The sequence below is a fragment of the Bufo gargarizans genome, chromosome 1, assembly GCF_014858855.1.
Source record: "Bufo gargarizans isolate SCDJY-AF-19 chromosome 1, ASM1485885v1, whole genome shotgun sequence".
In the NCBI taxonomy this organism is placed as follows: domain Eukaryota; kingdom Metazoa; phylum Chordata; class Amphibia; order Anura; family Bufonidae; genus Bufo; species Bufo gargarizans.
The window spans coordinates 323561486-323587274 of record NC_058080.1 but is presented as its reverse complement, the minus strand read 5'-3'; the positions used below and the strand labels follow the sequence as shown (position 1 = coordinate 323587274).

The 25789-nt window shown below is 42.7% G+C and overlaps 1 protein-coding gene across 2 annotated transcripts in view; it reads left to right on the top strand.

Moving 5' to 3' along the window:
* Positions 1 to 275: 275 nt before the first annotated feature.
* ELAVL1 (ELAV like RNA binding protein 1) overlaps positions 276 to 25789 on the top strand; it is a 40048-nt gene continuing 14534 nt past the window's right edge. Inside the window, exons 1-4 of one of the 2 annotated variants that reach the window (XM_044305848.1) lie at positions 276 to 424; positions 7509 to 7690; positions 10491 to 10538; positions 12314 to 12417. In XM_044305848.1, the coding sequence (XP_044161783.1) occupies positions 7519 to 7690; positions 10491 to 10538; positions 12314 to 12417 (324 nt within the window). In that variant the 5' untranslated portion in view covers positions 276 to 424; positions 7509 to 7518. The remainder of the gene's footprint in view (positions 425 to 7508; positions 7691 to 10490; positions 10539 to 12313; positions 12418 to 25789) is intronic. The other variant, XM_044305859.1, reaches the window with a different exon arrangement.

Here is a 25789-nt window from a genome sequence, read left to right as displayed (position 1 = left end):
TGTGGAAATGGGGCAACCTGGGCTAGAGCACATCCAGTTACTACACCGGTGTTACAGGAGACCACAGAATAGAGTGCACGCAGACAGACACTAGGCGCCATTCTTCTCCTGCGCACCCTCACAAGCTCTTTCCTATTTAGCCAGCCGGAAGTGTAGTGAGGAGAGCGGCGGATGACGAGCAGGGCGAGAAGCCATACCTCAGCCAGCGCTTCTCCGCTCAGCCAATCAACTGCGACGAGGGGCGGGGCTTAGTCTGTCCACTGCGCATGCGCAGCCGTCGACCGCCATGTTGCGTTCCTCGTTTTTCTTTTTTTTTTTCGCTCTGTGACGCTAGAAGCTGCTGCTTTTTCCGCGCTGGGAACGTGCAGGACAAGAGAAGGATCGCGCCGCTCATTCGTCTGCCTGGGGCGGAACGCTTAAAAGGGTAAAAATGCCTGTTTTGTGGGAAAGATGTGTGGTAGATGGCAGCTCTGGAAAGCTTTGGCGCGGAGGCTTCAGAGGCGGCCCCTCAGCATAGGCCGCGGCGCGGGCCGCTCCTGTCCTGGTGCATTGTGGCGGGGCCCTCGCACTCGCAGTGCTGCCGACCGCCCTGGGTGGCTGCGGTTTGGTGGGACTGTGTTTGTGGAAGGTTGAGAATGGGCGGGGGGGAGCTATGCGCCTCATGTGTGTCCGGTAAAGCGTCCACTCAGCAGTTCACAAATGTATGGGAGTCAGTGGTCCACTACTGCAGGCCCTACCGGTGGAGGATCCATAGTGATTGCTGCATCCTCTGCCTGGACCGCTGTCCTCATCAGAAATAATTTTTATGTTACAAATACCGTATTGGTGGTTTTAAGTTTCCTATGCCACTAGCTATATAGCAAGATCCTTCCGTTTTTGCACTGGCCTCTAAGTCTAATAATGAGCACCCAGTCTTGGTCAAATCATGTACAGATCACTTTACTGCAGTTATCTGCTTATTACATGCAGGGTTAGAATAACAGGTAACAGCTCTTCCTGGTCTCTGTACACGTCACAAAGCCTGCCTAGAAACCTCTCCTATATGAGTTTTGGGCCTCATCTATAAAAACTGGCCTAGTTGCCCATAGCAACCAATCAGAGCTCACCTTTCATTTCTTCAGAACACTTTTAAAAAAAAAAAGAAATAGGTGGAATCTGGTTGCTATGGGTAACTAAGCCAGTTTCTTCTAGACCAGTTATGATAAATGTCCCCCATTGTGTCTGGGCCATGTGGTTGCTGTAAAGCTTATCCCTAAATACTGTTAAGAATGGTTCAGACAAAATGGCTGTCCTCATCGTGTTCAATAATTAGAATGAGAAAGGGGTAGACACACTCCATGTAAAGGAAATGTGTTGCCCAAAAACCTATCTGCCAGTTAAAACCAGAAAGTAGCATGACCTTTTTTTTTATTTTATGATTGTGATATTTATTTATTTTTAAATTTTAATTCTATTTCCTGAGCACAATTGTGTGGGCAGCCATCTTGTCTAAGCCGTTCTTTACAGCATTCACAAAGCATAAAGAAAATTGCTTTACGGCAGCACAATGGGCGATAGACACAAGAGACAGCAAGGGACCTCACTGACTTGTATGGGAGAGTTTTCTAAACATGCTGTGACCTGTGCAGAGGTCATTGTACGGGGAAAGCATAGATAAGATTTAACAATCCCCTATGAATGGTGGATCCTGTCTCATCTATACACAGAGGTGATATCATTACAGGCATGATTAATTAAGGCCTAGTGCACACGTCAGTAATTTGATCAGTTATTGTGAGCCAGGTTCAGGTCAATAACATAGAACAGGTGTAGATCTTTCCATCTTATCTTCTGAGTAGCCTCCGTTCCTGGCTTTGCCTCACATTCGCTGATGGAAATAACTGATGTGTGAACTGGGTCTAACTGCAGTAAAGTGATCTGTACAGACCAAGAAGTGGCGCCAATTGTTGGCCGGTGCAAAAACTGCAGGATTTTCGGTTTTAGTTTAAATTTAAAAAGTAACATCGAAAAATTTGAAATAAGGCTACTTTCACACTAGCGTTTTAGTTTTCCGGTATTGAGATCCATCATAGGAGCTCAATACTGGGGGGGAAAAAACGCTTCAGTTTTATCCCCATTCATTGTCAATGGGGACAAAACTGAACAGAATGCTCCAAAATGCGTTCCATTCAGTTTAATTGTGTTCCTAGACCAGAGAGCAAACCGGAACATGTTGTAGTTTGCTTTCTGTCCTGGGATGCGGAGTAAGACGCCCAATGCAAGTCAATTGGGATGGATCCGTTTTCACTGACACGACAGAAAACGGATCCATCCCCCCCCCCCATTGACTTTCAATAGAGTTTATGATGGATCCGTCTTGGCAATGTTGAAGGGAATCTGTCACCTGCTTTTACCATTTTAAGCTGGCACCATCGCTATGTTGACTAAAGTACCTTATTTCCAGCAGTCTTTTTACTTTTTCGTTTTGTAGTTTTGATATAAAAGCGCTTTTTATGTTATGCTAATGAGGCTCCAAGGTGCCCAGAGGGGCGTTTTTTTCACTCTCCGGTGCCCAGTGATGCCCCCCTGCAGTGCCCAAGAACGCCTCCTGATCCTCTAATAACCTCCCACAGCCCGGCAAACGGTTCCGCCCCCTCCCCACGTCATAGTCTACCTTATAGAAATGCCCCGTCCTTCTTCCTGTCTGCGGCCAGAAAACTCGCGCAGGCGGTACTGTGCTTTTATATCAAAACTACAAAACGAAATAAAGTAAAAAGAAGACTGCTGGAAATAAGGTACTTTAGTGCACATAGCGATGGTGCCAGCTTAAAATGGTAAAAGCAGGTGACGGATCCCCTTTAAAGATAATACAACCGGATCCGTTCAGAACGGTTATTATCAGTAATGAAAGCGTTTTGCTGAACCCTGTCGAATCTGGTAAAAACGCTAGTGTGAAAGTAGCCTATTATCAAAAATTATTTATAAATGTGGAGAAACGGATGCAAATGAGCTCATAACAAGATTTGCCTCTAATGCTACTAGATAATCACCCCAAAACAGCTGTCTGCAGATGAGGTGCTGGCTTATTTTATGATAATGTCTTAAGGCTTAGTTAAAGAGCTGAACATTGACTTATAGGACAGCTGCCTTACATCTGGTGGCATTAGAGGCAGAGCTTGGTAAGAGTTCATTTGCATCCTTTACCTCCCAGAATTCCAGAGGAGCATGAATGGCTTATACATCTCCTAACTTCAATTAGAAGAGAGATGTTAAAGGGCTTGTCCAGGCTTTTACTATTGATGGCCTATCTTCAGGATAAATCATCAATATCTGATCGGTGGGGGTCCGACACCTGGCACCCCTGCTGATCAGCTGTATGAAAAGAGTGTGCACGTGCCTTCTGGCGTCTCTTCCTGTTTGCTGCTGCTTTGCCATACACAACAGCAGTGAACAGGAAGAGATAGGAGACGGCACATGTACACTGTTCGTGCTGTCTCCTCATACAGCTGATTGGACGGGGATGTCGGATCCCGCCAATCTGATATTGATGGCTTATCCCAAGGATAGGTCATCAATTGTAAAAGCCCAGATAGGGTCCATTCACACGTTCGTGTGTGTTTCGTGGATACACAAAACACGGGCATCGGCGATGTGCGTTCCGCATTTAGCGGACCGCACATTGCTGGTACTTAGTAGAAAATGCCTATTCTTGTCCGCAATTGCGGACAAGAATAGGACATGTTCTATTTTCTTTTTTTTCTTTTCGTCATCGGAATTGCGTCCCGGACGTGTGAATCAGGGCTGTACATCATGCGGACCCATAGTAATGAATGTGTTCGCAATTCCATTCCGCAAAATGCAACACAAAATAGCGGACGTTTGAATGGACCCTAACCCCTTTTACTACCAGAGGTTTTAGTTTTCATTTTTATTCCCCATCTACCTTGAGCCATAACTTTATATTTCCGTTCACATAGCTGTATGAGGGCTTATTTTTTGCAGGACAAGTTGTACTTTCTAATGCCACCATTAATTATGGCATACAATGTAGTGGGAAGCAGTAAAAAAAAATCCAAATGGGGTGGAATTTGAAAAAATGCAATTTCTCCAGCGTTTTATGGGGTTTGTTCCCACAGCGTTTCGTTTGCGGCTAAACTGAACGATGCCCTTCATTCTCTGGGTCTGTACGATTACGATACCACATGTATATAGTTTTTTTTAAATGTTTAAACAGTGTAAAAATGCACACCATATTCTGACCACCATAACTTTTTTATAGTTATTTCTACTAAGCTGTTGGGTAAGAGAAGCAATGGAAAAAAAGACAAATTAGCCATTTTTACCCATTTTTCTGTTACGCCATTTGCCATATTGGAAAATATTTTTATACTTGAATAGTACAGGTGTTTTCGGTCATAGTGATACTCATGATGTTTATTTTTTTAATTGCCATATTTTTCACCCTGTAAGACAAAAATATTTATCGGACCTCAGCTCACAGCGCCAATCAGATTCCCACTAGGGTTGTTGCTGGTATCGAAATTTTGATACCTAATCAATACTTTTGTCCCGGTATCGATACGATACCGGGATTTCCATTTTTTCCGATACTGGGCTGCGCAGTCTATCTCTGAACATGAGCACGCTGCTGTGAGCGTCCTCGTGTTCCCTCAGCAGCACAGGGGAGAAGGAATCACTCTCTCCCTCCCGCTGCTGCCACCAATGGGGAGAGAGCCGCGGAGGGCGAGTAGGAACGCCCAGGAGAGAAGCTGATGTCTCCTCCCCATTGCTCCATAGTAATTAGCATACAGAGCAGGAGACTGTAACTGGGGCACAGCGGGCGAACGGAGCGGCGCCCAGGAATAATAGTAGGTGCAGGGAGATCCCTGGGTCTGCTCTATGTAGCCTGGTAACTTAACTAAATCCGAACTCATAAAAAAAGGTAGTCTTTAACTTTTAATACAGGAGGCAGGTACCTGCAGCAGAATCACGTTGCTGACACCTTGCCTCTGACGGGGAGCTGTGATCAGTGGCAGTTAACCCCTCAGGTGCCGCACCTGAGGGGCTAAGTGCCGCTAATTTGCTATTAAAATCATTGGTGGCTCAGTGAAACATAGAAACATAGAATGTGTTGGCAGATAAGAACCATTTGGCCCATCTAGTCTGCCCAATATACTGAATACTATGAATAGCCCTTGGACCTATCTTATATGAAGGATGGTCTTATGCCTATCCCATGCATGCTTAATCTCCTCCACTGTATGTGCAGCTACCACTTCTGCAGGAAGGCTATTCCATGCATCCACTACTCTCTTAGTAAAGTAATACTTCCTGATATTACTTTTAAACCTTTGCCCCTCTAATTTAAAACGATGTCCTCTGGTAGCAGTTTTTCTTCTTTTAAATATTCTCTCCTCTTTTACCTTGTTGATTCCCTTTATGTATTTAAAAGTTTCTATCATATCCCCTCTGTCTCGTCTTTCTTCCAAGCTATACATGCATGTTAAGGTCTTTAATCTTTCCTGGTAAGTTTTATCCTGCAATCCATGTACTAGTTTAGTAGCTCTTCTCTGAACTCTCTCCAAAGTATCAATATCCTTCTGGAGATATGGTCTCCAGTACTGAGCACAATACTCCAAATGAGGTCTCACTAGTGTTCTGTAGAGCGGCATGAGCACCTCCCTCTTTCTACTGGTAATGCCTCTCCCTATACACCCAAGCATTCTGCTAGCATTTAAATCCCTTTAGTCAGATACTGAGGTTAGGACTGCATCACTGATTTTATATTCTGCTCTTGGGTTTTTACATCCCAGGTGCATTATCTTGCACTTATCAACATTACATTTTATTTGCCAGATTTTTGACCATTACTCTTGTTTTGGTGCATGCCTCCAGGAACATCAAGTCCTTTTCCATTTGGTGCATGCCTCCAGGAACATCAACCCTGTTACAAATCTTTGTGTCATCAGCAAAAAGACACACCTTACCATCGAGGCCTTCTACAACTTCGCTGATAAAGATATTAAACAATATGGGCCCCAGAACAGATCCCTGAGGTACCCCACTCGTAACAAGACCATGGTCTGAGTATACTCCATTGACTACAACCCTCTGTTGTCTGTCTCTCAGCCACTGCCTAATCCATTCAACAATATGGTAGTCCAAGCCCAAAGACTGCACCTTATTGATGAGCCTTCTATGTGGGACAGTGTCAAAAGCCTTACTAAAGTCTAGATAAGCAATGTCTACTGCTCCTCCTCCATCTATTATTTTCGGGGTGATTAAACTTTTTTTTTTTTTTTCTTTAAAATAGCCTCCTTAGGTGCTAGAACCCTTGTCCTATCCACCCTGATACATCTCTATTAGGGTGAACAGGATCTTGCACTCTCCCTGCTGCCCTGTGCATAGTGCGCACAGCAGCGGGGAGCTCACTATGGCAGCCAGGGCTTCAGTAGCGGTTTCTGCCACAGCATACGCAGCAGATTTTGAAAGCGTGTAAATGAACCCTACTGGATTCTCTGATGAACTATAGGGGATTCAGGCGTTTGGTCCATGACACAGGAGTAAGAAAGCGCCCATATTTTACGTGTCCGAAAGCAGCCTTACTTAAATGTGTTGTATGAGGTTTAGACATTTCAGTAAAAGGTGTTGTTGTGTTTTTTTTTTTTTTTTTTTTTTTTCTTCTTCGCTGACCTATCCATGAACAGTGGAGGTCTGATACAAGGGACAGCTGTTTGAGAAGGCACTGGCACTCCTTGCAGCTCACCAAGCAAAGCACCATACATTGTATAGAGGCCGTGCTTGGTATTGCCCTTCAGGTGAATGGGGCTGGGCTGCTCCTAGGCCACGTGACACATGAACGGGTCGTCACTCAGCCTAGTAAAAATGGAGAAGGTCATGGAGCTCACAGGTCATCAGTATCTGTGGGGCAGCAGCACTCCCATCTCAGAAAACCCCTTAAAGGGGTACTCCCATCACATACAGTGGGGGCATATCGCTAGGATGTGCCCCCATTATCTTATAGGTGAAGGGAGCGGGTAGAGCTGCGGCTGGAGGACCCCAGGTTTTCCACGGTCCATTCACCGCAAAGCTCTGCTCCCATACAAGTTAATAGGAGCGCGCACACGCGGCCCCTGCTCGCATTCATTTCTATGTGGCAGATGGAAATGAGCCAGCGCTCAGCTATTTTCAGCAGCGCTATTGAGTTGAATGGAGGACATCTACGCATGCGCAGTGCGCCCTCCATTCATTTCTCCGCTCCGTTCTCGTTGTAGTGTGTGTGTCCCAGAGGTGTGTAATTTTTATTTTTATATACACGCACACAGGGTCCTCTGCAAATTCTGTTAAAGATATGGGACTTAATAGCGTGGCATGCTGAGGACTTAGTCCGTGGTGTTGACAACTTTTGGCGCTTTGGTTATTTTCTTTGTTCTGCTCCTATAGTGCAGTGATCATGTGCTGGCAGCCTGCTATGCTATTCCATACTGTAAATAAATAGATTGGTGTAACCTTTATTTTACAATTAACAGGTAATTTAAGATGTCTAACGGTTATGAAGATCACATGGATGATGTCTGCAGGGACGACATGGGCAGAACTAACTTAATTGTCAACTACTTGCCTCAAAATATGACGCAGGATGAGCTGCGCAGCCTTTTCAGCAGCATTGGAGAGGTGGAATCTGCCAAGCTAATACGTGACAAGGTTGCAGGTAAGTTCTACATTTATTGAACACAGTCTTTTTTTCAGAATAAGTCTCCTTTCCTATTCACCTTTGCTACAAAGGTGTAACTTGATTTGTAATGCAACCGATATAAAAATGTGGCAGCCAGGGGGGCCTCAGAGGTTCACAAATCTGTCAAAACTATAATCTCATTGATCTCTGCTTGGTGGCTGACTTCAAGTTAATAAAAATAATTTTTCTTTGTCGCCACAATTATCCATATTAAACAGGCTGACATTATACATGTGCAAATATCAGCTGAATCTAACTGCAATACTAATAATTATTAGATTTGACCACTATATCACCAAAGAATCAAATTAATTTGGCCTCCAGATAATATATACATTTTTTATATAAAATATTTTCATTTAATGCCCCTTTTGATCATTGGTGGTATCAGTGGGAATAAAGAGCTGGCCAATTTGGAAAATGCTTACCACATAGGAGGATCCAGCGACGTTACAGCTCTCGCCTTCTCTGCGATGGCTGCTGTCATCACAACCCTCCCAGAGGTATTCGGCACAGGCGCAGTAAGTAAGCCGGCGAGCATCCTTCTATCACTGTGCCGAATACAATACTGAATGGAACGAGATTTCCCCTGCACACAGGAGACTGTAACTGGGGCAGTTTCCTGTGTGCCCCCCCCCCCCCTAGCTCCTAGAGGCTAATTTGCATATATGAAAACTTTTTAATTACGCAAAAACGGCGGAATACGTAAAACAATTGCAGCGTTAAGATTCAGCAGACATTTTCACATGTATAATGTCAGTCTAATAGGGATAATTGTGGTGACACAAACCCTTTAATAATTGGCCCATGTAAAAAGTAGTTACCCAAAAACAGCATAATGCTCTAACATGCAGATATATTTTCTGGCAGTCACACCAGTGTGTAAGTTTTAATACTTTAAGGGCTGTAATGACCAGCTTAGTTATTGTTTTGGCTGTTATTTTTTTTATTCTTTTCACTGACGTGTCTCAATTTAGGTAGTGGAAATCATTTTCTGCTGCTATTTGGGGTACATATAAAACAGCTGGAGGGTAACCTGACAAATTAATTGACTGACATATGAACTTTTGGCCTTCCATACTACTGTCTCTTCAGACGCTGTTAACTCCTTAACAGTCACATTAAGGGCCCATTCAGAAGGCACTATGAACGGGTCCGAACCATTACGCAATTTTGCAGAATGGGTGCGGATCCATTAATTTCAATGGGGTCGCAAAAGATGCAGACAGCACACATTGCCTAATTGAGCGAAACACTCATTCATCTAATAAGCGCATCTTTCATGTGGTCACCTAAATCGCCATTTGCTGGCAGCAAATTGTGTCCTTTACACAGCACTCTGCTGCCAGCAATCGCTCCTCCCCATACCGTGGAGGAGATTGCTGCATGTAAATACAGCAACTCCTTCGCTGACAAACAGCCGATTGTCGTGAAGGTGCTTCCTTGCTGACAGTCATCTGATCAATTGATATTGTATACCATCTATCAGTTGGCTTAATTGGCTAGAATCGTTCACTAAGCCATGCCCTAAAGCCTTTAAAGGGGTTTCCCAGGAATGTGTTTTTTAGCAGATATATTCCCCATGCTTTTTCTTTTATTTTTTCCCCTAATAAGCTCTCTCCACCTGCTTTCACCGTGCAAATTCCTCTGATCCTGTACATAACAGTACCCATGATGCACTTCTTTCTCTTGTACAGCTCCAGCACCATCCTTTATACCCAGCTAGTTTATAGCTCCTCCCACCCGCTAGTTACATAGATACTCCCCTATCACTGCTTTGATACACCCATGGTCATCACAGGAAATATTTCATACTTCATGAGTATGGTTTTGACCACTACCCAGAGCAGAAGATAGGGCGGGTAGGGAAGGTTAAAAAATAAACAAAAAACTATCTTTATAAAGGATGTTGATGACAACCAGAAAAGTCTTTTAAAGGGAATATCACACTTTTTCTTTTTAACTACTTATAACAAGGTACTGAGCCACTTTATTTCTCCAATTTGTCTTTTTATGATTTTATTGTTTTGTCCATGCTTATGGGTGCATCTGTCTTGGTCCAGCTACTGTAAAGATGCATTAGGCTATGTTCACACAGACAATACACCTGTTTTACATGGAATCTGGTATCGATACACCACAGACAGCTTCCCATTACCAGAACTGGTTAAAGCACACTGTACTGATCTGCCAATAGGTTTTGTCCATGAACATACCCTTACAGCAGCCACATGGACAGTAAAAACATGCATATAGAGGTCTCTAACTTCTAGAAGACATTACTTGGACATGCTCTGTGACCTGTGCAGTGGTCATTGAGGGAAAAAGAGTTTATAAACTGTGACCATCGCCCATTTTATATGGTTCTTTTCAGAGGTGTTGTGTGTTATTGTAAGCCTATGGTGCACTGTCCCATTTATACACAACATTCATCTCGTTGCAATTTTTTTTTTAAGCCCATAAATCCGAATGCTATTTATTTTTTGCATAACACCTGTTTAAAAAAAAAATATAGCGCTAGAGTCTCACATTTCATCATTCCAGTAGACTTACTAACACTTCAAGCTGGATTTTTTTTTTTTTTTTTTTTTTTAAAGCATGTGCAGTAAAACATTTAGAAACAAAATTGGACAAAGATCACAGTGTGAACACAGCTTGAAGCATGCATGTCTGAATTCAGGTGCTTTAGCAATGGGTGTTGTATGGGAGGAGATGAAAGAAAACTGGCTTAGTTGCCCATAGCAACCGATCAGATTCTACCTATCATTTTCCACAGCTCCCTTGGAAAATGAAAGTGATGTACAGAGACAAGCTAGTGTTGCAGGTGAGACAAATGATAATTCTCTGTGATGCATAGATACTGTATATACAAAACGGGGGCGGGGTGGATTGGCCTGTTCTTCAACAGGTTAACCAACAAATTGCTATGTCGCCAGATTTTGAATTCGTAGCGTTTTTTATTTTTCTGTTGAAGCCGTGTTTTTTATTTTTATTTTTTTCACACAAGCATGGCTGTTGTGCCAATAAATGAAAAGGTTTCCCTGTGGTTATTCATGCAAATTTTATTTTATTTTTTTCTATTTTCCTTCCATGTTCTTTCAAAAAAAAATATAAATATATAGTGCTCTGACCCATAGAAGTCAATGGATCTGTGTGCCCAATCTGAGAAACTTACAGAATGTCCTATTCTGGAGGGTCTGAGCAAATAGGTGAGGGGGAAAAAATACACCTGTGATGTGAATAGCCAGTTATGGGTTATATGACATGGTCACTGTTGACTGTGGCATCCAAGGAGCTGAAGAGTCCTGAATTGGAGCTAGCTCCAATCCCAACTGTTAAATTGAGGTGTCGGATAACACCTACCAATAATCGTGCACACTTGGCTCCTTTGTCTGCGCCTAACTTTTAATTTTTATTTATTTTTTCTTCTTCTGTCAAGGAGCGGACACCAGCACTGTAAGGGAGCATTCACACGACCCTATAAATGGATCTGCAAATTTGTGGAATGGGTTTGGACTCATTCATTTCAATGGGGCCACAGAAGATGTGGACAGCACACCACGTGCTGTTCCACATCCGTTCTTCTGTTGCCCTGCAAAAAAGATGGAGCTTGTCCACAGTTGCGGGCAATAATGGGCATTCTCTATGTAGTACCGGCCATGTGTGGTCCGCAAAATGCAGAACGCACACGGCTGGTATCTGTGTTTTGCGGACCGCAAAACACTTACGGTCGTGTGAATGCACCCTTAATTGTAGTGGTCCCCCTCTCTGGTAATAGGTGCAGAGTAGTTTCAGAATGTGTACTAGGGCCCCTTCACACAGTACTGTCAGCTTCTGTGTTTTTTTTTTTTTTTTGGTCACAATTCTGTGGTTATTGCAAAAGAATGGGTATGTCTGTCTTCTAAAAGGCCAAGCACCTGTGTTCATTGCATGACCAGAACAGAATTTAATCCACTGGATGGTAATAACAGCAGGCCTAGACCTTTAACCACAAGGACTCCTATATTGGCAGACTGTATAACTTCATTATAGAAAAATGTATATTTGCTAAAAGTGGAATTCCACTTTAAGCGTTTCACAAGGGAAGGTGTCCAGCAGTTTCCAGCTATGAGGTGTGCGCTGTCAGGTCAGTATGAGCTTTTTTTGTGTTGATTTTCTTTAAAAAAAAAAAGTGTTCTGTTTCATTTTGTGCAGCTTTTATGATGCCAGTCTAAATTTATGTGGGTATCCTGTAGATGTCATTTTGCATATCTAAACCTGTCAGTGTGTGCACTGCTATGTAGTTTTGTTGCAGAACTGATCATGTCTACTGGGGGAAAACTATCTTATCACCAGTAATGTAACTGAGAAAAAATAACTTGCCTTTCTTACCAAATTCACCTTGCTACTCTTACTGATAAGTGTCAGGTTGCTGGAGAAACATTACCACATGAATGTGTGAGAAATACTTGGATCATCTTGGCAACAAGTTCTTGTGTTGGCTAGAAAGGGTGGTGACTGGATTCACCTTTCCAGATTTTTCTGCTAGGGCTATTTTTTTTTTTTTTCTTAATTGTGTTTTTTATTTTGTTTTTGTTTTATTTTTTTTCCCTTTTGCAGGGCACAGCTTAGGATATGGCTTTGTGAATTACTTAAATGCTAAAGATGCTGAAAGAGCAATAAACACACTTAATGGATTGAGACTGCAATCAAAAACTATAAAGGTGAATATATATCTTATAAAACTTCAGCAAAGAGCAGAGCCATTTGATGGGATATTTTTGGTTTTGACACGCAATGCCTCCCATGGTTTTAGGGCCCTGCTTCTGTTCTCCCTTGATCAAACCAGGTATATTACCTTCTCCTGAACTATGCTGTTTACACCCTAAAACAAGATGTTGCACGCCATTTAATTTTACAACCGTGAGATTGGTCTAAGGTTCAATTTGTTAATTTTGTCGATAGCAATTCTATTCTTAGTACCGTAATTCTTTTATGCTCCTTTTGCTGAAAACATTGCCTTCGGATCATGGTCTTCAAAACCAGATTGAATGAAAAAGCATTGGAGCACATTTACTATTGAAAATGTGGCAGTTTTTTGGCACAATTTGCGCCTAAAGCCTGGCATACATGCTTTGCACCACATTTATCAAGTGATTTTAGATGGTTTTTCTAACCTTTTTATGCCTTGCCCTTCAGGGGGCGTGGCTTACCAGAAATTAGATGTGGCTTCATGTGAAAATTCTGTAGGTGGGTGTAAACTTGGTGTTTCCTTACATGGACAACAGAGCATCAGATTGACTTCCTTCCAGACAATAGTCTGCTCTCTAGGGGAGGGGATAGCTGCGTTTATATGCATCGATCTCCTCCAGAGTGTGGGTAGGAACAATCGCTAATGCCATCGCTCTTCCCCATACTGACTCGTTTGCCGGCAGCAGATTGTGTTTACGCTGCACATCTGCTGCCAGTAACCGATGATTTTTGTGTGCCCACAAATGATGGAATTGCCTAATGAATACGTATTTTGCTTGTTCATCTGGTAATCAGTGATACATTTACACCATCAGATAATGGCTAATGAACGTCCTGTGAAAGCTCATTAGTGATTATCTTTGGGGTTCTCTGCCCATGTAAAGGGCCCTTTAGACTAAACATCCTAAGAATGCGACAGATTTATCACCCAGCATCATCAACTGTGGTAAGTCTGAAGCAGTTTGCTCTACATTTAAGTTTACACTGTTACTTTTAGATGGATCCATCCTGACTTACATTGAAAGTCAATGGGGGACGGATCAGTTTTCAGTTGCACCATATTGTGTTAGTGAAAACGGATCCGTTCCCATTGACTTACATTGTGTCAGAACAGATCCGTTTCTCAGTTTCGTCAGACACAAATGCTGCAAGCAGAGTTTTGGTGTCCGCCTCCAAAGCGGAACGGAGGCAAACTGATGCATTCTGAGCTGATCCTTTGCCATTCAGAATGATCAGTTTTGGACCACTTGTGAGAGCCCTGAAAGGATCTTGCAAACGGAAAGCCAAAAATGCCATTGTGAAAGTAGTCTTACTAATGGATGTGCTGACCTTTTCACTGTCTCTTCAGTTTATTGGCAAAAGTACCAGTTCTGAAACTTGGAAAAAATGTTGGCACACTGACAAAATTTTGTTCCAATTCTGGTGTAAATTTTAGCATGGGATTTATGATTTGCTAAATTTATTTTGTGTGCCTGAATCATAAATTTGTCTAATATTAAGTCTGGGATTTGTGTTCTTAGGCAAAGTTCGACAGTATTAATAAATCTGCCCCATTGTTTGTGTGATACATTTGAATGCCTTTTGGCACAGCTCTATCCACTCTACCATATACTCTATTTTAAACATTCAGATATTCAGATCCACATGTGGACTTGGCAGCAAATTTGTCATTTGTTTTTACTTGCATTGTTATTGTCTAAGGCCTCATGCACACAACCGTATGTATTTTGCAGTCCACAAAAAAATCTGCAAAAAATACGGATGACATCCATGTGCATTCCGTAGTTTGTGGAACGGAATAAATAGCTGGACCCTAATAGGACAGTACTATTCTTGTCCGTAATGCGGACAATAGTAGGACATGTTAACATTTTTATTTTTGGATTGGAATCGGACATACGAAAACGGAATGCACACGAGTACCTTCCTTTTTTGTTTTTCGCAGGGAACCGACCGGCCAAAATACGTTTGTGTGCATAAGTCCTAATTGTGTGTGTTTTTTATTTATTTATTTTTTAATATATGCTAATGCTGTGAAGTTTTTGCTCTAAATTACTGAAATATTCTCATAGTATAATTCCTTAAAGGCTATGTGCACCTTTTAGGCTGGGTTCACACGGGCGTCACGTTTTAGCTCAGGATGCGTCCCAGGTGCCTTGCTGCAAACCCTTGCGAGTATGTAACCAATTGCAGTCAGTTTTGACTGCAATTGCGTTCCGTTGTTCAGATAAAAAAACTGAATGTGGTACCCAGACCTGAACTTCACTGAAGTTCAAGTTTGGGTTTGATGTTGTGTAGATGTAATTATTTTCCCTTATAACATGGTTATAAGGGAAAATAATAGCATTCTTTAATACAGAATTCTTAGTACAAGGTTAAAAAAAAACTCGCCGCCTCCAATTGATCGCGTAGCTGCTGGTCTCCTGTTCTTTCTTCAGGACCTGTCAAAGGCCCTATGGTGAAGTCACTGAGCTCATCACATGGTCCATCACCACAGTGATGGAACATGTGATGTGACGTCGCCACAGGTCCTTTAGCCGGGCTCATGATTGAAGTAAGAATAGATCGGCAACTACGCGATCAAGAATAGGAGGTGAGTGAATTTATTTTTTAACTCTCAATTGATCTTCTACTAAGCATTCTGTATTAAAGAATGGTATTTTCCTTTATAACTATGTTATAAGGGAAAATAATACAGTGAATAGACTGTCATCTTAGGAACAGTGCGCAAAAATTGCACTGCATCCGCACTTGCTTGATTTTCACGCAGCCCCATTCACTTCTATGGGGCCTGCATTTTTTATTTTTTGGCAACGCACAAGTGATGTGTGAAAATCACTGCTCATGTGCACAGCCCCATAGAAGTGAATGTGTTCGGATTCAGTGCAGGTGCAATGCGTTCACCTCCTGCGTTGCACCCGTGCGGAAATCTCGCCTGTGTGAACCCAGCCGTAGGGGCAATTTTTGGGGATAATCTTTTTTCGGGTTGTCTTTATTGTAAATATTGAGCTGTTCAGTCACAAAGGTTTAACAGTTTTTTTTAGCTGTGTTGTTGGTACTTTCAGTTTCAATTTGTGCAGGTCATCTAATAAACCTAACCTCTAAACTACTAACATGTCATAAGTATTTATTTAAGCCACATTCTTATCAGTAAGATGAGAATTGAGCTATAACCAGGGTTTATAAGGTCAGAGATAAGGAGCTCGATATTTGTAATAAAGACCAATTGAAAAAATGATGCTTAGTTAAAAATAAGTACAATGCAATAATTAAAAATAAAATTGCCACCTAAGGTGTATATAGCCTTTAAATTATTGCCTATCCTCAGAATGGTTATCTGATCAGTGGGGCTCCAACTACTGAGAACCCCACTGATCATGAGAATAGGGTCCTTAAGTCAATTTGTGATCTGTTACTTTCAACCTTATGGGACTGCTGAAGAGGAGTATAGTTGTTTGATCGGGGGTGGTTCCAACGCTTGTAACCGCACTAATCAGATATGCTTATCACCTATCCTGTAGAGAAGTTTTTAAAGGGGTCGTCTAAGGCTACTTTGCGCGGATCGGTCATGGACTGTTCCGTTCAGATAATACAACCATCTGCATCCGTTCAGAACGGATCAGTTTGTATTATCTATAACATAGTCAAGACAGATCAGTCTTCTTGAACATCAGTGAAAGTCAATGGAGGACGGATCCGTTTTTTGTGACAGTTAGTGAAAACGGATCCGTCCCCATTGACTTGCATTGTGTGTCGGAACGGACCAGTTTGGCTCAGTTTTCATCAGACGGACACCAAAACGCTGCAAGCAGAATGGAGACAGAACAGAGGCAAACTGATGCATTCTGAGCGGATCCGAATGCATTAGAATGCAAACTGATCCGTTTTGGACCGCTTATAAGAGTCCTGAACGGATCTCACATACGGAAAGCCAAAACGCCAGTGTGAAAGTAGCCTAACTCTTTGTAACCGACCTGTCCTCTGGATAAGTGATCAAAATTTGATCAGTGGAGGACACCCAGGACGCCTGCCGATCAACTGTTTGGGAAAGCCACGGCAATTCTGATGCCTCCCCCTTCCCAGGACCCCTCATTTTGGCAGTGCTTATGCCAATGAAATGTAAAGTATTGTCAGTCTGTAGCAGTCAACACAGATAAGACATACACTACTAAAATCTGAAACCAACACCAAGGACAGGCCTAAGATTATGCAAATTGCGTAAGTAGCAGGTGTTGCTACAATCTGGAGATCAAATTTTTCAAGCAACTAGTTCTAAACTGGCCTGTGGGAGGGGATAAAGCCAGATTGAAAGCAAAATCGTGTGGTATGTTCTTCGACGTGCCAGTTGTCTCCACTTGATGCAAACTGAGAGACTAGATTGGTTCATTCTGTGCTGCAAGTGAAATTGGACATCGTATCCTAAGCCCAGGGTGGTAAACTGTATTTAAACAAACCATCAGAAGGCATTTTGCACGACATTGGGCTGCAGCCTGGCTGTCCAGCAACATTGACCTCGTGCCACTGCTCTCAAAGGCTATTACTGTGCTCAGCAAGACTGCAATGAAGACTATCCTTTTCAGCATTGAGTCACACTTTTGTCTTGGAAGGAATGATAGCCATCGACAGATCTGGTGACCACATTGGCAATGCTGTAAAGAAGCCTTCACGAGAGGACGTCGCACCGGTCCTACTCCTGGATTATGGTTTGGGCAGCATAATGTGCAATAGCCAGACACCTTCATTTCAGGTACACTAGAAGCTCAGCATTGCATTGATTTTGGTTGTGGAACCAGTTTAAACTTTATTTATTTATTAGCTATTGGCCTCCTTAAAGGCTAGAACCCTTGTCATATTCACCCTAATATATCTCTATTAGGTTGAATAGGACTTTACACTCTCCCTGCTGCCCTGTGCACACAACAGCAGGGAGCTGACCATGGCACCAGGAGGCATGGGAGGTCATGTCATTAGAGGAGACTAAAATAGAACTTATTGGTATCAACTCCACTTGTCGTGTTTGGAGGAAGAAGGAAGAGTATAACGTCAAGTACACCGTGCTAATCATGAAGCATGGGGGTGGAAGTGTCATACTTTGGGGGTACTTTTCTGTAAAGGGGACATGACTGCACCGTATTGAAGGGAAGATGGATGGGGCCATGTATGGTGAGATTTTGGCCAGCAACCTTCTTCCCTTAGTAAGAGCATTGAAGATGGGTCGTGGCTAGGTCTTCCAGCATGACGATAACCCAAAACGCAGCTAGGGCAACTAAGGAGTGGCTCTGTAAAAAGCATTTCAAGGTCCTGGAGTGGCCTAGCCAGTCTCCAGACCTGAACCCAATTGAAAATCTTTGGAAGGAGCTGAAACTCAATGTAGACCAGCGACCACCCCGAAAACTGAAAGATCTTGGGGAGATCTGTATGGTGGGCCAAAATTTCTGCTTCAGTGTGTGCGCAAACTGGGCGTTTCCTGTAGTGCTTGACCAAATCTCTAATTGCAAACAAAGTTTTCTTTACCCAAAGGAGGCATTACATCACATCAGCAAGTGGCATTAATTATGTAGAGGAAGTTAATACAAACCACTTACTAATGTATTGTGATTGTCCATATTACTTCCTTTGCTGGCTAGATTCATTTTTCTATCGCATAAACTGCTCTTTTCCATGGTTACAGACCACCCCGCAATCCATCAGTGGTGGTCGTGCTTGCACACTAGGAAAAAGCGTCAACCTCTGGTGGCCGGGACCGTGAGAGCTTAGTCTAGTGCTTTTTCCTATAGTGTACAAGCACGACCACCACTGATTGCAGGGTGGTCTGTCACCATGGAAAGGAGCAGTATGTAATGTGATGGAAAAATGAATCTAGCCAGCAAAGTAAGCAATAAGAACAATCGCAATAAATTAGTAAGTGCCTTGTATTAACGTTCTCTACATGATAAATGCCACTTGCTGAAGTGAGACAACCCCTTTTTAAGTTGTTTTTTTTTTTTCTATTGTATCAAAAATGTGTGTGTGTGTGTGTGTATATATATATATATATATAATTTTTATATTCTCTGAAGTGTACCTATGATAGAATACCATTTTCATTGACTTGGTGTTAAAACTTTGTTTAAACTGATTTGAGCGGCCTACTTCTTTTTAGTGACTTTTCATCCATATTATCACAGTCCTGTTGGCGCCCTTCTTTCCTCCTCTTCAGGGGCATTCAGTTGATCCCTAGATAGAGTTGGGATAACCTCGTTTTCTTTTTTACGTTTATGATGAAAATTACAGACCTCTCCATTCTTTGTGGGAAAACTTTTAAAATCGCCAGTGTATCAAATAGTTAATTTTTCCCTACTGTATGCTGGCTTCCTGCAGTTGCCATTAAAAGAAGTCAGTCTTTCTGCTTGCTTTTTCTGTGACGAGAGATACAAAACTATATACCAGTAAATATCAAACTATGCGCTTTTAAGAAATGTGTCGAAGGCCCTTTCACACAGGATCTGGCCAATTGATTTGAGCCATGTTAATTAGTTGCTGATCATCCAACAAACTGGCCGATGCATGTTTGTAGGGTTATCACTTTGTTAATGCAGTACCAAAGTTTGAAGTTTGTCAGTAGCACATTGCCCTTTGTTAAAAAAAAATTAATTGTGAAATGCTAGCAAACAACAAAATTATGGGGAATGAATGATCGTAATAATAGCTGTTCATCCTCATACATTGGCGATCATTGCATTGCACATTGGCGATCATTGCATTGCCCATTTGCTAAGTTTAGATACTGAAGTGTCAAGTGTGCCACAAGCACTTTCTTTTGGCACAAAATAAGGGGCAGGCAACCACGTTGTGATGAAACTGCTCATCACACGCAAAAAATCAGGCACTAACAATCTTTTCTGCCGTTATTGAATTCAGTGTAGAAATTGCTTAAAGGGATTGTCCGGGTTCAGAGCTGAACCTAGCCATACCCATATTTTCACCCAGGTAGCACCCCTGATGTTGGCATCGGAGCATCTCCTGCTCCGATGCGCTCCCTTGCCCCGCTCTAGATCGCGCAGGGCAAGGGCTCTTTTGTTTACAATAAAACACTGCCGGGGGCGGAGGCTTCCTCCCAGCAGTGTGTTCGGTGACGTCACCGGCTTTGATGGGCGTGCTTTAGCGCTGCCCTGGCCGTTTTTCTGGCTAAGGCAGTGTTAAAGCCCACCCATCAGTGCCGGTGACATCACCGGGCTTCCTTGAGAGCCCGGTTAGTCACCCGCGTGCCTGAAAATGCCTTTGCCCTGCTCGATTTAGCGCAAGGCAAAGGAGAGCATCGGAGCATGAACTGCTCGGATGGTTGTCAGGGGGGCTGCCTGGGTGAAAATGGAGGCATGTCCGCATTCAGCTCTGAACCCGGACAACCCTTTTAAGTGCCCTCTTGAGGTGGTTGCTGTCAGCCAGCATGCATTATTTTAATGGAATGTCACCAGCGTCCTCCCTATCAAACTGTTTCATAGACCTGTAGCTGTGGTTCACATGATTAAACCTTTAGGATAGTGGATTTTTTAATTTATTTTTTTCATTTTTCTTCCACAGTCTTCCTGGAGCCTTAACTTTTTATTTTTCCGTTCACCTATCCATATGAGGGCTTTCTTCTTTTTATTTATTTTTTTGTGGGACGAGTATTTTTTTTTTTTTTTTTTTTTTTTTGCCACCAAACTGGTTGGAAGTGGGGGGGAAAACATGCAAACATACATTCTCTGGGTCAGTATGATTCCAACAATACTACATATGTATAGGTCTTAAATGTCTTTAAATGTCTAAATACTGAAAAAAATGAAAACTGAGAATTTTCTGTTACGCCATTTGCCGTATTGGAAAAATATTTTTATATTTTAATAGAACTGGCGTTTTTGGATGCGTTGATGCCCATGTTTTTGTTTTTTTATTCTAAGGAAAGGGGTGATTTTAAATGTTTATATTTTACATTCCAATTTTTATTTTTACTATTACCATACTGCAAAAAGCAGTATAGTAATATGTGGCTTGATGATTTCTTATGTTAGCCTGTCACCTGCTGGCCAACATAGGAATTGCAGCTCTAATATGCTGGGTTTCTTCAGAGAGACCCAGCCTATTAGAATTAATTACCCTTTTAGATGCCATGATCACAGCATCTAAAGGCTGTAATGTCCGCAGTCAACATTATTGCTGGGCTACGACAGTAGCCTTGTGCCTCTATTTAAAACAGCAGAGACCCGCTGGTTATTGCGCCTGCTGCACGTGTGTGCACCATGTAAAAAGGCCACACCAGTGCCGTATATTACGGCATTGGTAGCGAAGGGGTTAAACACTTTTTATTTTTCCTTTTGTTTATCTGAGGGCCATTTCCATAACATTCACATGATCTTAATATGCAAATTAGGCCATTGTGCAATGAGTGTGTCACTATTCTTGTTGCACCCAAGGTCTGCTCGTTTCTGCGACCAGCCCTTTGCTGCTTTGTGACTGCCTGGTCAGTCAAAGCAGCAAGGGAGAATATGGCCACAAAAAGGAGACGCTTGGGTGCAACAAGAGACACCCTGTTTGCACCAAATACCAAATTTGCATATTAGGAAGTAGTGTATCTCTGGAACGGGACCTCCAGATCAACCAAAGAATAACAGCGTTTTATTCAGGTGAACAGTGACTGATTCCCTTTGTCCGCCTTATTCTTAGGCCCCATGCACACGGCCGTGGAACCGCGGCCTGGATCCCTCCTGAGAGCAGGAGCGCACGGCGTCACTGGTTGCTATGACGCCGTGCGCTCCCTGCTGCCGCCGCAATACAGTAATACACTGGTATGATCTATACCAGTGTATTACTGTACTGTGACGGCAGCAGGGAGCGCACGGCGTCATAGCAACCAGTGACGCCGTGCGCTCCTGCTCTCAGGAGGGATCCAGGCCGCGGTTCCACGGCCCGCACACGGCTGTGAAACACGGCCGTGTGCATGGGGCCTTACTTAGTATCTATTCTCTGCAATCGGGTATTTTAACAATCTGATGTGCACAAAAATTTGGGCCTATTATTTAGATTAAATATTATTTGAGGGTAGACGTTTACTCGTTTAATGTCTCCCTGTTAACCTGCTTAAATTCTGTTTTATTTCTTGTGTATTTTTTTTCTAAACCCTGAACCATACAGTATAGCAGCATCTCTATGGATTGTCAATCTGTTTCCTTACTCATGAATGGGAAATCATAGTCCAACTACTGAAGCCTTTTGTGTGTGCTTTTATTGTGTAAAAAAAAAAAAAAAACTATTTGATACATAAGCAAATTAACCTAGATGAGTCCTGTCCCTGACTAATCCCACATACAGGACTCATCTCAGGTTAATTTGTATATGTATCAAATAATAAAAGCACACAGAGCTATGGGGACTCTGTATTGCGGATGTGCTTGCAGCCATCTAGCAACCCTTGTCCTTAGCTCTATACCCAAAATCCTGTTGACAGATTCCCTTTAAATACATAAGTAGCCTGCACATCTGCGTTGGCGGCTGCATTCTGAGCCTTCGCTACAGATTTTGTTAAAAAGACCGGACAAAACAATCCTTAGCACCCATTCATTCTCTATGGGGACGGAATGTGCTGTCCGCATCCACATTTGCGGATCCGCACTTCCGCATCCTTGCTTCCGTTTCCGCAAAAAAATAGAACATGTCCTATTCTTGTCCGCAATTGCAGACAAGAACAGGCATATTCTATTATGTCGGCAATGTGCGGTCCGCAAAATGCGGAAAGCACATTGCCGCTTTCCGTGTTTTGAGGATCCGTGTCTCCGTGTATCCGCAAAACACATTGCGGACGTGTGAATACAGCCTTACATGCAGGACCCTTTTGTCTGGTAAAAAGAGGATCCCAAACAGAAACTGAACGGATCCCATCATAGTCATTAGTCTGTTCAGCTCTGTTCCTGTCAGTTAGGCTGGGTTCACATCATGTTTCGGTCATACGTTTAATGTACATGAAAAACTTGTACTATAACGGAAGCCTTATACAAATGTTATATTGTGGCATCTGTCACCATAGTTCCGTTGTCCGTTCAATTATTTTTCTGGACTTTTTTTTTTTTTCTCCTAACAGTGGAACTCTATGGTGATGGATGCCACAATATGGCATCTGTCTGAGGTGTGTGTATGTATATATGTGTGTAGATGTGTGTGTATATATGTGTGTGTATATGTGTATGTGTAATATATATATATATATATATATATATATATATATATATATATATATATATATATATATATATATATATATATATATATATATATATATATTAAACATATGACTTAAAACACTTCCATTATTTTCATTGTTCTGCTCAGAACAATAGAAATAGTGGTGGTGTGAACGGGGCCTGAGAGGTGGGTATGCAGGAAACCATTACTGGTCTAAATAACATGAAGCAATTATGGCGAAGTGATAAAGTCCAGTCCAATATGGCGGATCTTCCCTGTACTTTATTGCTTGGCTAGAATAGCCTGCTGTGCATTTACTACACACTGCAGCACAATCGTCACATACCCTGCACTACATACATCCGTGTGAGATGTAGTGTGTAATCACACACTGCACTACACATAGCGATACATTGCTGCACCTTGTGGTGCAGGTCAGCCTGGATGTCTGGGCTCCCCTGCAGTTGTCCAGCACTCCATTCCTCTTTATTTCCACGCCATGTTTGCCTACGCAGCGCTGCTCCTGCTCTCATACATCGGGAGCCAGCCCCTCCTCCTTTTAGCTCCCACCGGCTTCCCTTGCTGCAGGGTGCTGTATCGCTCCCGCCCCGAACTAACCAATAGCAAAGCTCTTTACTGTATAGAGCTTTGCTATTGGTTATTTCAGTCACAGGCAGCATCACTGTGCTGCCTGTGCCTTTCTCTGTGCTGCTGAATGTAGGGGAAAAGTCTAAGGGCTTTTTCACACGAACGGACCTGGTGTGGGTAATCCGCTGCGTGAAAGAGCCAAGCCCTGTTCCGGACAGCAGAGACACGGCGTATTTACATGATTGATAATGATCCGTGCCTCTCTGATTTTTTTACTATAAAGTCAAGGTGACTGTGATTTTGTAGTAAAAAGATCAGACATGCACGGGTTCTGCTCATGTGAAAGAGCCCTAAGGCATATTGGTTCTTTTCTCCAGAGAGTAAAACGGCCTGAATAGGCGTTTGACGCTTGTACAGGCGTTATTGCGAACTCTGAGTGTAGGGTTCATATTATGTCAGTTGTCCACTTGGGCATGTTAACATTCCTAAAGTTTTACATTCTAAATGGCAATGGACACCCAGAAAATAAATTACTTTAGGGTCCTGCAAGATAATCCTTGCTGTATAGCAGTATGTAAAAAGTAACAGGCCTTTTATTGGCTACCACACTTCTGATTTTATTTTTATTTTATTTTTTTAACTCTTTTAGGAAAGCGTTTAATTTGTAGTTTCATGCTGACAGTTGTTGTTCACCTTCCTGACAGTCTATTTTTTTTCCCAAACCGACACTTCGTGGTAATAACTCTTGCAATGCTTTTCCTTATCTGAACGATTCGGATTTTATTTTTATTTTTTTTTGTGACTCATTGTACTTCATGTTGGGCTACTTTGACACTAGCGTTTTTGCTGGAACCGGCAGGGACCAGCAAAAACTCTTCAGTTACTGATAATGCAACCACCTCACGCATTGGACCCGCGCGGCAACTGCCTCAATACTTTCACTGGGTATGCGCAGAGCATCAGGAGCCAGAGTATCGTACAGGCGCAGGCAGTCAGCAATACTGCAGCTGCGTGAGATTTGAGGGCAAGAAAAGAGGATGCAAGGATCATGGGGTGAATAATTGACGTAGCTGAGGGGGAGGCGCCGTTCGGCAATGATGTGGGGGTAAATTTATTTCTGAGTCGTGGTGCTGCGCTTGGAAGAAAATTGGGCTGGGCACTAGAGGAAAGTAATGCCCCTGTGGGCACCTTGAAGCTTAATTAGCATATCAGAAAAATATTTTTGATCTAAATGAAAACTTGAATGAAGAAAACACATGCAGCAATGAAGGTACTTTATTGAACATTGCTATGTTAACAGTTTTATATGCTCAAAATAGGTGACGATTACCTTTCATTTTCACAGGAGGTAATAGGAGAAAAAACCTCATAATTTTTCTCCTGTAGGACTCGGAAGGGAAGAAGCACCATATGGCTTTTGGATGGCAGAGTTTGCTGGAATGTTTTTCGCACACAGTATCACATTTGAAGAGATGCCCCCTATAGTGGGAAAAAAGGGTTGTTTCGGGTATCGACATTTCGTTACCCAATCGATACTTTACAGGTTTTGATACGATGCAGGGATTTCCGTTTTTTCGATACTGGGCTGCGTAGTCTTGTATCGCAGAACTTGGTGCTTGCTGCTGTCAGCACGCTCAGTGTCGTGTCCCGTCCCGTCCCCCCCCCCCCCTCGTGCCGCTGCTGCTAATGAAGAGGGGTGGCGGAGGGGCTTGCGCACTGCGCCACCAATGAAAGTTAACTTCAAATGCAGGTGGTGACAGAATCGCATAGCCGGCACCCTGCCTCTGACAGGGCGTTGCGATAAGCCGCAGTTAACCCCTCAGGTGCTGCAACATTTTGGTATCGAAACAACCCTAAGGGAAACCCCCCAAAAGTGACCCCAATTTTGGAAACTACAACCCCAAGGAATTTTTCAAGGGGTGTAGTAAGTGCTTTGACCCCACTGAATTTAGAAACACTTGGCTATGAAAAAGGACCAACAGCTTGTTACCCAACTTGTTTCCCCATATGTGGGCATAAATTGCTGTTTGGGTACACCACACGGCTCGGAAGGGAAAGCGCCATGTGCATTTGAGGCTTAGTTTAGTCATTTATATAGCACTGGCCAACAACTGTAGAGCCTCGGAGGTAAAAAAAAAAAAAACTTTCAAGAATTGACCCCATTTTAGAACCTACACCCCTCACAAAGATTACAAAGGGGTTTAGTGAGCATTTTGACTCCACAGCAGATGTGGCATTTCGGTGGCCAATATGTTGTGCCCAGCTGGTGCCATGAGACTCTCACGACACTATGTGAATTAATAAGTGGGTTCTACTGGGTATGGAAAAGCCATTAAATGTGGATGCAAACTTCTGTACGTGCACATGGCAGGCCTCAGAATGGAAGCGGTCTTGGTGCACATATTTTGTTGGAATGATTTTCATGCGCTATATCACACTTGCGGAGCACCTGAGGTTCCTGTACAGTTAAAACCCATTAGAAATGACCCCATTTTGGAAATTACTCCCCTCAAGTTATTTATTAAAAGGTGGATTGAGCATTTTTAAACCACATATGTTAAC